This window comes from Diospyros lotus, chromosome 8 (genome assembly GCF_014633365.1).
Source record: "Diospyros lotus cultivar Yz01 chromosome 8, ASM1463336v1, whole genome shotgun sequence".
NCBI lineage: Eukaryota > Viridiplantae > Streptophyta > Magnoliopsida > Ericales > Ebenaceae > Diospyros > Diospyros lotus.
The window spans coordinates 23405071-23417005 of record NC_068345.1 but is presented as its reverse complement, the minus strand read 5'-3'; the positions used below and the strand labels follow the sequence as shown (position 1 = coordinate 23417005).

The following is an 11935-nucleotide window of genomic DNA, read 5'->3' as shown; positions in this document are numbered from 1 at the left end:
GTCTAAGAGCAAGATAATAATTTTTGTCATGAGATGACATAAATTACGGATCATAATCAAATAGTTTGATTAGGAGTATGATTTTGTAAATTTTCCTTTGTCATCTTCATAGTGAACCTATAAGATCACACACAAATAAAGAGAAGTTTTAATAACAAATTTAATGGGACTGAAAAATGTTTTTGGGTCTGAATGAATTCATGGGTTTTTGGGTCGAGCTAGCACTCGTGAAAAAATTCACAAGATGTTAACGAAATGAACAAAAAGAAAACAAGAAAAAAAACAACAAGGGGCTATGCTAGGCAGGGCCCAACACATGTCCAGGCTAGGCAAGCGAGCGGGTCGTGTCGCTAGGGATGCGCGTGCACTCGTGACACCTCGGCCAGGCACACTCGCGCACGCGCACTAAGCTCGACCCACATTCCAGAACGTGTTTAAATCCCTAGTTTGACTAGGGTTTGATGTGATTCTCCATTTTTGCATCATCCCTCTTGTTTCTAGAGAGAGAAAGTGGTTTTTGAGAAAAACCAAGAAAAATTCCAAAAGTTGGATAAGATTTTGCATGATTGATGCAAAGAGATCGAATGGGCATGCTTATGAACATCGATTGAACCTTCTCTTTGATGTGGATCACTTATAAAGGGTGGGTGACAACTTGCGGCACAAGGATTCATTCTTTCTTCCATCGAATAACTAAAAGGTTTGGTTTTCGTTTTGTTTTGTTATTCTTGAAAGAATTATATATATATATATGTAAACTAGATCCAATTTTTTGAGTTTCATGATCAACCAAAGAGTATGGTTGATCGAAAATTTTTAAAGTTTCCACTGCGTTTTGTTTCAAGAAACCCAACACTTCGGTTACTTGAAATTTTGCCGCATGGTTGTATACAAGCGTTTGGTGCTCTGTCATTCTGTATGGAAATTGTAATACCCCAAAATTTAATATAAAGGTTGGATGATGCAATAAAGTGTTTCAATGAAAGTTTGGAATTAATGTGTGAACATGAATGGTTCTAGGACCCAAAAAGAAAATATCATAACTTGTAAAGATAGCTTGTCTCCAACGAATGAGAATATTAGCAATGATGAATCCCTATCCTAGAAGCCATGTGTTGGAGAAATGGAGTTGGTTGAGAATTTTCCTAAAGTCTTAAAGTCTTATGGGTGTAATAATTAATCTTACACCAAAAGTCTTGGAAGACTTGACTTGGAAGACTTTGTTTGGAAATCTTGTATTAGCTTGCAAAAGAAGAGAATGATAGAGCTTATCCTAAAGCCACGTGAGAGAGTACTTGGAAGTTTAAGATTGGAAGAAAGGAGAAGCTTGAATAGGAAGATAAAATTATTCAAAGGAAGTAATGATGATTCTTACCCCAAAAGTCTTAAGTGGCATGAGTTGGTAAACTTTCGTTGGAAGATCAATAGACATAATGAAGGCTTATTAAAGAAGCCTTGAGGTGGTGAGATGTTATTGGATAATTGGTACACAAAAGTCTTAAGGCATAATTACTTCTTAGTTCACAAGTAAAGAAAGTTGTAAGCGTCCTATTGGACCACTAAAAGTAAGGGATAAGAAGGTTTGAATAAATGGGCATGCAAGGGGCAAGTGGAAGAATGTGATTGGGAGAAGAAAAACTTATAAAGGAAGAAAGAATCAAAGGGAGCATTTTTCAAAGATGGTAATTATGACAAGGAGGAAAATACCAACCCAAAGGAGATAAGGTGCAACCATGATAGGGCTATAAAAGGGGTAGGTGAGTGGTCCACGTAGAGAGAAATTAAGTAAGGTAAAGCAAAGGAAAGAAATCCAAAGGAGGAAGAACAAAAAAGAAGCCAAGAAGAGTGACCAGATTGGAAGTTGCCAAAAACAAAGAAGAAACCTAAAAGGTAAGCCACTTTTCTTTCTTTAGGATCGTAGTACATTGAAAGAGGAGTTTGTAGGTTCAAACGGAGAGCAAATCGGAGTTAAAATGAGCAAGATATGACCGTTTTAATTTTGGGTTGCAAAATAGAGAAGGGGTAGCGCGTGGCCACCTTTTGGGGGCCCGTGAGGGCGCATCCGGCCTCCGTTTAGCCTGAAATTTTCACCGTTATTCTTCTATTTTAATTACCTACAACCCTGTATAAAATATTCGAGGTTTGGTTTACTCAAATCCATAATTTCTGCAGAAATAGCCCCTAGTGTAAGAAATCGGGCTGTAAATTGTGCTATTGAAGGGAAAACCACCAAGGTGAGTGGTTCTCATGCATGCTTCCTCTAGTTCATTCTTGGTTTTATTTGTGAGGGGTTCTTATGCATGCTCCTTGATTCCTATTGTTCACTCTTGGTTTCAACTTGTCGATGGTTTGATGCTTACATCTCATGTTTCCCTATTTTTGAGCATTTCTTTCCTATTTTGCTTGATCACGGAGTTGTTGTTGTGGTTCGTCGATGGGATTAAACATGACTACTCTTGCTCGTAGCTTATGGATTGCAAATTATATTTTCCTTGGTTTATGCACCTTGCCTACAGGTGAGGCTATGCCTACTTGATATTCCTTAGTTGTACATATTCCTTCTGCTTTGTTTTCAACATGTTGTTTGGTGATAGTTGCTATTGGTGGATCGGGAACTCGTTGGCTGCTTGTTGGGAACATCACGAGGATCGGGGTAGTAATCCCATGCCCAGAGGTGGGGCCGTGCCTAGAGGTGAGGCTGAGGGGTTGGACCACGATCCTGTGCCTACAGGTGGGGCTGAGATGTTTCACACAAGTGCCGACGGGCATAGTGGTGGCTCGTAATCCCGTGCCTAGAGGTGGGGCTGAGGGATTGGACCACGACCACAAGCCTAGAGGTGGGGCTTAGCCTGGAGGTGAGGCTGTGAGGTTTGACACAAGTGTTGGAAGGGATGATGGTGACTCGGGGAGGTTTTATTTTGATATGGTCTTGGAAGCTTTATACTTATTTCTGCTTGTTTCATAGCATAACTGCATCTTGCTCTTACATGCATTGTTTCTTTCTCTGTACCACTCACTTAGATGTAATAATCTAACTCGGGTGTTTCATACCCCTGGGACATTCCTTGTCCCAGCTTTGTCGGAAGTATCAAGTGTTTCAGGCTCCAGGTTCCAGCACGAGCAAGGATTGAGAGGTGGGGCTTGGCTGATTTAGAGATGGATTTGTTTGTGTACCCGTGTAACCCCAATATTGTAATGTAAATAGTAGTTAAAATACTTAAGGATGTAATTGTGAAGTTGCTATAACTTTTGATATGTGGGTGCGTGATGGACTTTTATTTAAACTTGTGAAAATCCTAGCTATTTAGCATACTCAGGTTCGATCCTTGCTTCCGTTGATAAAGGATTTCCAATAACGCCCGAGGTCATTATTAGCATATAATGAATATCTTATTGCTTCACTGTGTAATTGAAATGTGGGGCGTTACAGAAATGATAGGGGAAGGAAGGACGAGAGACAGGCTTGGTACATGGAAATGGAGATTTGAAGAGATTATAATCAGATGAGAGGGTTTAAAAGGATGTATTTCAACAATTGCTCATTTCTCTCTCTTGAGTTCTCTCCTCGTCTTTCTTCCTCTTCTTGCCAGCTTGCTTCTTCTTCTCCATTGATATAGCTACTGTTGAGCCAACTTACTCATATTAATTAAGTTTTGATAATTAACAAAAAATATATTTTCAATATATAAATTATAGTGTTTTGATGATTAACAAAAATAATTTTTTTTAAATATACTAATTATAGTACCAAATTATTTTTGATTAATTTATAAAATATTTTTTCAAAATCTAGACCAAAAGTCGACTCTCGATATGCCAAAAGTCGACTTTTGAGTGTTGTTAGAGTGCCGTTATAGTATTTTACTATTTGCTATAATGCCACTATAGTTAAAAGTCGACTTTCTGTTTTTTGAAAGTTGACTATTCAATTTTCAAAAGTCGACTTTTCGGGTCAATGGTCAGATTTTCAATCGTTGCTCTCATTCAAACAAGAGTCGGCTTTTCCCACTTTGGAAAGATGACTTTTGGCCTAACGGCCAATTTTTTTACCATTGGAACAGTGTCCAAAAAAATCTATAAATACCCCCAAACTTATTTTTGGAGATCATTCATTGCACATATTATATATCCAAAGCATTTAAAAAATCTCAAATGCTCTCAAGTTAACATCTAAACAATCCAAAACTCTCCAAACATTATTGTACATCAACTATAGAGTCACAAGGCAAGAGATGAAAAAGATTTTCAAGTCTACTCCAAATTTCTTCATCAAATCTAAGGTCAGAAATTTATTTATTTATTTAAATATTATTGTCTTATATATTTTATACTTAATTACTTATTTATTTGTGTCCAACTGTGAATAATTATTTGTAAACATTTAAATTATAGTTGTGAATTGTATAAGTCTCGTAGAATCGTTAAAATTTAGGTGAATTTAGTTCTTAAAATAAATTAAAGTGAAAATTTTGGTATAGTGGTCGCTTAGAATCTCTTGTAATTTAAGTATATAATTAGAGAGAAAAAAAGAGAGAAATGATTTAAAGGATGAGGGTTAAAATACTTATTTTATATTTAATTTTAATAGTAAGAAACGGTTATGGTTTAGGATTTTACACTAAGAAAAGATTTTAACAGTAAGAAAAGTTTTTGTTATTTTTTAAAATACAAAATAGAAGTGTATTTAATATCCTGTTGCTAAACAAAAATATCATGTAAAATTTACCTTATTTGATATAAAGGTAATGTCAGCCATTACCCTAATGATAATGTGAAAAAAATACTAAATATACTTTATTTTTAGATAATTTATATTCATTATATTTTATTTTCAACATCCAATTAATCTTATTAGTTAATTAAATAATTAAAAATGATGTATTTATTATCAATTAATAAAATTATTTAATTATTAAAAATAAATTAAAATAAATATATCTTATCTAAAAATAAGTGACATTTATTTCTAAAGACAAAGGTTAATATTATTCTTAATAGAGTTTTTTTTAACATTAAACATTTTTATTGGATTAAACATTTTTATTGGTTAATAATAAATGTATTGTATTTTAAAATATTTTAATAATCAATAGAAGTAATAGGGTGATTAAAATAAAATATATTAAATGCATCTTAAATAATTATTGATTTGACCAGTTTCCAACAAATGCATAGCTCCCTAAAAGTTGTATCTATTTTCAAAACTATAACTACCAAATAGTTTTTGTAAAAGAATATTATTTGGCAATGGGAGGATAGTGAAATGATGACAATCTATTTTCAAAACTATAACTACCAAATAGTTTTTGTAAAAGAATATTATTTGGCAATGGGAGGATAGTGAAATGATGACAAATCACTGAAACAAACAGAGAGAGAGAGAGAGAGAGAGAGAGAGAGAGGGATCGTCTTTTTCCCATAGTTAAAGGCTTTACGCCCTCACAAGAGGGCAAAAAGCATCTGTTAGCTTAATAATAAAATAAACTCATTAAAATAAGGCACTTGAAAGGTTCCTGAAGTTGACTGCCATATATATTAAATAAGACCCCAAATATCACGAAACCCTATCGCATTCTTGTTATTATTACTATATGTATCTGCAGATTCTGCTTTCTTCACCACTCTTCCATCCCCGGATAAAGGCACTCCTCTAGTCTAGACCTAACAAAGAATTCGCATGAACATCACCAAATCAAACGGCACGCACCCACCCACCCACCCACAAAATCTGAACAATAATAAAAGATGTTGATCATCCATATCCAAATAACACACTACCTCACTCCTTGTGAACCAACTACACATGCCTTGTGTAGTGGGCACTAAGGACTAATGACCCTTAAGATCCCTTTACAAGTAAGTTTATATAATGATTAGTATTTTACTTATTTAGCAAACAAAATAAGAAAAGAATTCTGTAATCAATCAAATAAGATTTTGTACCTCGTTTAATAACGAAGAGTGCTCTACTACACTAAATTAATCATACTTTACTATTTTATTTTTTCATTAAAAGAATAAACAAAGTAGGATGACATGGATGAAACCAGTGGGGTTTCTTCCCATTCTGGAAGTCCCATCAATACAGCTGCATCCGCCCTCTACTCTCGACCCCACTCTCTCTCTCTCTCTCTCTTTCTCTGTAGATTGCTTCAACTGCCACTCCACTACCGCAGCCTCACTCTTTGTATCTAATGCTTCTTCTCCTTCGTCTTTATGCTTCAGCTTTCTGTTTCATGTACTTGTGATTAAACAGGAGCAGCGGAGAGAAATGTCTGATGGTAGAAACTCGCCGTCTTTGAACGATGACCTCTCCAAGAAGACCTCAATCTTCGGCCTTCACTTGTGGATCGTTCTGGGCATATGCTTCGGCGCTGCGATTGTTCTCGTTCTCTTCATAATCTCTCTCTGGTTCACCTCCAGACGCAACCACAGCAACAGGAACAAGAACTCCTCCTTCCACAAGCCGTCCGCTCAAAGACCCACAATCCCTAACGTCTCCAAGGAGATCCAGGAGATCCGGGTCGACCCGTCTCGGACCCAAAGCAACCACTATCAAGAGAACAACCCCAAGCTCCTCACCGCTCCAATTCCTGACCCGGTGGTGGAATCGGACCCATTGAGCAGAGTGGAAAGGCAGGCCCTGCTGCATGAGGACGAGAGCTCAATTGGGCATCAGAGGATTCACGTCGAGATTGGGAAGGGCCACCGGATTGCGTACCCAGACCGGGGCGGGGGCGGCGGATCGTCGCACGGCAGCGGAGAGGCTCGGTCCGGCGATCAAGTGGCCATGCCGGTGCCGGAGGTCTCGCATTTGGGTTGGGGGCATTGGTACACTCTCAGAGAGCTTGAGGAATCCACGGATGGGTTTGCCGACGAGAATGTGATCGGTGAAGGTGGGTATGGAATTGTTTACCGTGGCGTCTTGAAGGACAATACTCGTGTGGCTGTCAAGAATTTGCTCAATAACAGGTCAAGTGTTTAAATTATTGGTCCTGTAGATCAAAATGCATCAAGACTTGAACACCATTTGCAGTTCAGTTGGGAAATTTATTTCTGGCCCCATAGACAAGCATGCGTGGACCATTCAATTTCAATTGCTGTTCATCTGCATTTATATGAGAGTTATGGTTTTTATGCACTTACCCATTTAGGAAATATGCTTAGACAGTAATACTTGCAGTGCAATTTCGAGGCTTTTGATTGATTGTTGGGTCGTTTCGAATTTTGCAATTAGGAGTTACTATGTGGCAATATGTAGTTTGATAGTTCCTGGTAGTGAAAGATATAGTTGACGGGTATGTTGGTTGTTGGTTTCATTGCATGTTGATCCTGCAGGGGACAAGCTGAGAAGGAATTTAAAGTTGAAGTCGAAGCAATCGGGCGGGTTCGGCATAAGAATTTGGTCAGATTGCTGGGTTACTGTGCGGAAGGTGCTCATAGGTACTTTGTCAAGTAGCATACTAGATGCTTCATTTCATCTTTATTGTAGAATCATGCATTAGCATTGCCAGCAAAATTTCAAGCATTGCCTCGAATAGGACATTTTTTAAAATATATTCTTCATCTGAAGAATGCTGAGTTTGAGCATAAACCTCCGACAAAGATGGAATGATATAATTTGTTGGCTGTTTAGGATGCTTGTTTACGAGTATATAGACAATGGCAACTTAGAACAGTGGCTTCATGGAGATGTAGGGCCGTGCAGCCCTCTGACTTGGGACATTCGGATGAACATTATACTTGGAACAGCCAAAGGGTAATGATATTTCTGCTCAAGTTAGCTTTATTATATGAACCTGCTATTTCATTTGATGGTTTCCTGCATAATTCACGCTATTACAGGTTGACTTATCTTCATGAGGGGCTCGAGCCCAAGGTCGTTCACCGTGACATCAAGTCAAGCAACATTTTGCTCGATAGACAGTGGAACCCGAAGTTATCTGACTTTGGCTTAGCGAAGCTATTGGGCTCGGAGAGGAATTATGTGACAACTCGAGTAATGGGCACATTTGGGTCAGTTAAAAAACTCCTGCATATTGTCTAAGGTCTTTGACGTCCATAAACTCTCAAAGCTGAATAAATTAGTTAACTGGTCTGTTTTGTAGCTATGTTGCACCAGAATATGCTAGCACTGGAATGTTGAACGAGAGAAGTGATGTGTATAGTTTTGGGATTCTTATCATGGAGATAATCTCTGGGAGGAGCCCTGTGGATTATAGCCGTCCCCCGGGAGAGGTCTGTATTTGGCTGCCAAGATCAATTTGTGCCACCATAATGCTAATATTGATAACAAAGCCCCACCGCCTTTTTTCCACTCTCTCTGATACCCTTCCCTCTTTTCCTGTTTGATGATTCTAATTCTTTCTTTGTACCTTACAGGTGAACCTAGTTGAGTGGCTGAAAACTATGGTTACCAATAGGAATGCAGAGGGGGTTCTGGATCCTAAAATGCCCGAGAAGCCTTCTTCAAGGGCACTGAAGCGTGCTTTATTAGTAGCTTTACGCTGTGTAGATCCTAATGCTCAGAAGAGGCCTAAGATGGGTCATGTGATACACATGATCGAAGCTGATGATTTTCCTTTCAGAGATGTAAGCCCTGTTCTTTACTTTCACCCTGTTCCCCACAAAAAAACATATGATTGTCAAATTTTGTATAAGGCTTGGTGTGTTATTGCTGTTGTCCCATGGAGTATTTTTATTTATAGGTTTTCGATTTAATGTTGTCTTTAGTGTAGATGCTATTATAACTAACAGTATACTCCGTTCTCTTTCTGTTGACTTTGTTTTGGTTTGAGATAACAACCTTACACTAGTATATTTTCTCAACTGTATTTGTTTGCATGAACTATAATCCATGGATTTAATGGTCGCAAATGCCAAGAGTTGTTGTCTTTGGGCTCCTTAGGTCTCTCAATGCCTTTCTGAATTTGTTTTAAAATATTGGTAAACACAGTGTTCAAAACTAGCAATACAGAGACATGTAGCTGCAATGTGCTTAATAGGAAAGTTGCGTTGGTTTTAATGGATTCTTTCTACCTGGTTTGTTATGGATTTCCATCTAGCTTAACATTCCTTCAATTATCTATGAAAAACTATATAATTTTCAGGACCGTAGAGCTGGAAGAGAAAATGGGCGTCGAGATGGAATCAAGGAGAGATTGATGGAGAAGTGTGTGGTTGAATCAGGCGACAGTAGTGGGTATGAGAGTTGTGCCCAAGCCAACAGGTTGGTGTGGAGAAAGGAAGAACCCGAAACAGAGTAGTAACCTCAACAAGTCCTCGTTGATGTTGAGTTGATGACAAACACTTTCTGTGAGTTCCTTCCTTCATATCCAGAGTTGGCCTAGAATGGATATTGTTCAAATTCATATGTAAATGCGAGTGATATCAATATTGTTGTAGATTCTTTTATAGCTCTTCTTGAAATGATTCAGTCGGATACCATGATTCTGTTAATTGAATGGGTGAATCGGTTTTCTCCTTGTGTAGCCTAGAACAGGGGTATATTTTTTCATTCTGATTTTCCTTGCCTCTGATCATACCCTTTTCTTTTTTTCTTTTTTCTGGTATTCAAATTCGGATATGCCACAGAGGAATTGGTCTTTTGCAGCTAACAGTTAGGCACTATTCAGTGTTATGCGCAGCAATTAGGAAATTTTGAGCATTAATAAAGCAAGAGGGGTCAGGGAGTTAGAATGTTTCACCAAAAATCGCCTTTCCCCTCTCGTGATCTGTTTGGATGGATGGGTGGGGACTTGTTGAATAAGATGGTCCCCGTATTTGTTGCTCTTGTCTCCAAGGAAGAAAGGAAAAGGTGGAAAAGAAAGAAAAGAGGGGGTCATCCATGGCAGCGACAGGAGAAAGCCTTGACAGCTATTCATTTTCATAGAAATGGGAATCTTTGGAGCCCACAACATTTGGCATAGTTGGGTTGCAAGCTTTTTGGCGGCCACCACCGATGGTGATGGCTTTGCGACAACTGGCAAAAAGGGCATATTAGGGCTTGTAATCATTGGGTTTCGAATGCAAGATTGCAAGTTGGATTAATGGTCCTGCTATTAAGTTCTAGCAAGCAAGTTGTTTTGTTTGGGAGAGGCTTAACTAAGAAATGAAATCTAAAATATTTGCTTGCTTTCCGATTAGTGTAGGGGCTGAAAAGTAATGTTTCTATCTAATATGGGGAGACAAAAAGATACAGAATTTTACATGATAATTGATAAAAGGTGTTTTCATTCTGTTTTATTTTTGTTGTCATCATTACAAACGACATTCATTTACATTTCATGAGTATGGGAAAAAAAACAAAAAGACAATAACGTGGTGAGGGACGGCCTTCTGTATTCCCTGCAGTAGCTGTATTCTGGGTGCCACGCCCTGCAAGCATTTAAGAGTCAGCTGGTGGTTGGGGACCCTCTCTCTGTATTTGGTGCGTTAATGTATTTGTGGACCCTTGTGCTAAGCTTTTTGTACCCGAGAGGCATCTATCTGCCCTTAAATGCCCATTGAAAGTTTTGAGATGTTATTTACGTAATATTTTAAATTAATGTGTTATATATTTATTTACATAATAAATAATCTTGCACAAGGCTATTCCGTCACATGAAATGTCAAGATTTCTTAATAACATTTTGGTTGAAAATTAGGCTCAGAGATGGTTTAAGTGTAATGTATTAAAGTAGTATTTGTTAACTAAGATATAGAAAAAAAAAAAGTAAAATATGAAAAATATTCAGGACAAAAATATTTTTTATTGTATTTATTAAATTTATCTGAAAAGAAGTTATGTACATTTTTATTTTAGATTTTTCAGATAAATTTTTCTCTTCCTCTTTCAAATAAATTATCTTAAATTTTACAAATAAATTATGTACTTTCTATTCGTTTGGATAGAATAAATTTGTGTTGCTCAAATATGATTTTTCTTACCAAAACTCCTTACAAGAACAGTGGCTTAATATGCTCTCTCTCTCTCTCTCTCTCTCTCTCTCTCTCTCTCTCTCTCTCTCTCCTTTTTAAATTTGCGATATTGTTAGTGTTACAACATAACAATCCCAACAAACATGAAGGTTTTTCACAATTCTAATGGGCATACCTTCCTTTAAACTGATCAATCCAAAAGCAATGACAATTTTCTCGCTAGTTCTACAGTGTCAATACCAGAAAACAAAATGAAAACTAAATAGGTTCTACCAATTGATAACAAATATTTGATGAAACCACTGTCTGAACCACTAGCCCCATAGCATGGCCTTGAGCCGGAGCATGGAGTTGTTGATGTGTAAAGTGCAAAAGCAACATTAGCCCAATCGTCTAAAGAAAAAACGTCGTCAAAATCACGTAATAAAATAACCTCACATAGGCATTCAAGCAAGTATCAATCATGCAATCTATATTCAAGTAAAAACATAAAAAGTGACTTACCAATAAAATATAGCAAGGGCATGATGTGAATGCCTCTATAGGCTAGAAGGGTTTTCATCACGAGCAACCTATGGTTCAATTTAAAAAAAAAAAACAAAAGAAAGGAACAAATAAGGATAATATGCTATGAAATTAGCCAAACTAAACACAAAAAAGATAAGAAAAAAGGAGAAAACAATTCATAACTAAAAAAAAAAAAAAAAAAAAGAGGAGCCATATATTATGCCTTCTCCTCTGCTTTTTTCTTAGCAATTGGACAAGTTCTAATATCGTGACCTTTACCAGCACACACCACAAGTCCGCATTATTTTTGAGCTTCAACTTGCGAAACTATTTTTCACGATGGAAACCTTGTAGATTCTTTTGGTCTTCCTTTGGTTTTAACCTTTGTTGGATCTTGAATAGTTATTGTTATACATGCCGAAACTATCAAAAAATAATAGAATCGAAAAGAAGAAAAAATCACTTGGCAACCCTAGGAGCTGCCACGTGGCAGCCCATTAGGCCGCCA

At 37.2% G+C, this 11935-nt stretch overlaps 1 protein-coding gene and 1 long non-coding RNA gene across 3 annotated transcripts; both read left to right on the top strand.

Annotated features, from left to right (window-relative positions):
* The first annotated feature begins 1799 nt into the window (after nt 1-1799).
* On the top strand, nt 1800-3187 carry LOC127808899 (uncharacterized). Its single transcript, XR_008025001.1, has 3 exons — nt 1800-1890; nt 2173-2234; nt 3075-3187. It is a non-coding gene; the product is annotated as an uncharacterized LOC127808899 (long non-coding RNA).
* A 2886-nt stretch (nt 3188-6073) lies between these two features.
* LOC127808958 (probable serine/threonine-protein kinase At1g01540) lies at nt 6074-10144 on the top strand. Of its 2 annotated transcripts, XM_052347710.1 has the most exons (8): nt 6074-6972; nt 7339-7443; nt 7637-7759; nt 7846-8016; nt 8109-8238; nt 8383-8592; nt 9111-9315; nt 9595-10144. In XM_052347710.1, exons 1-7 carry the CDS (start codon nt 6272-6274, stop codon nt 9264-9266), a joined length of 1596 nt encoding a protein of 531 aa, XP_052203670.1. In that variant the 5' UTR covers nt 6074-6271; the 3' UTR covers nt 9267-9315; nt 9595-10144. The 2 variants fall into 2 exon arrangements, with proteins under 2 accessions (XP_052203670.1, XP_052203668.1); XM_052347708.1 differs by lacking the exon at nt 9595-10144 and having other exon boundaries at nt 9111-9531.
* The last annotated feature ends 1791 nt before the right edge of the window (nt 10145-11935 follow it).

Excerpts from the sequence above, each read along its gene's own strand:
- LOC127808958 (XM_052347710.1), top strand. The coding sequence starts at position 6,272 with ATGTCTGATGGTAGAAACTCGCCGTCTTTGAACGATGACCTCTCCAAG. Across the intron at positions 6,973-7,338 it reads AAGAATTTGCTCAATAACAG|GGGACAAGCTGAGAAGGAAT; the intron begins GTCAAGTGTTTA and ends TTGATCCTGCAG. Across the intron at positions 8,017-8,108 it reads CGAGTAATGGGCACATTTGG|CTATGTTGCACCAGAATATG; the intron begins GTCAGTTAAAAA and ends TCTGTTTTGTAG.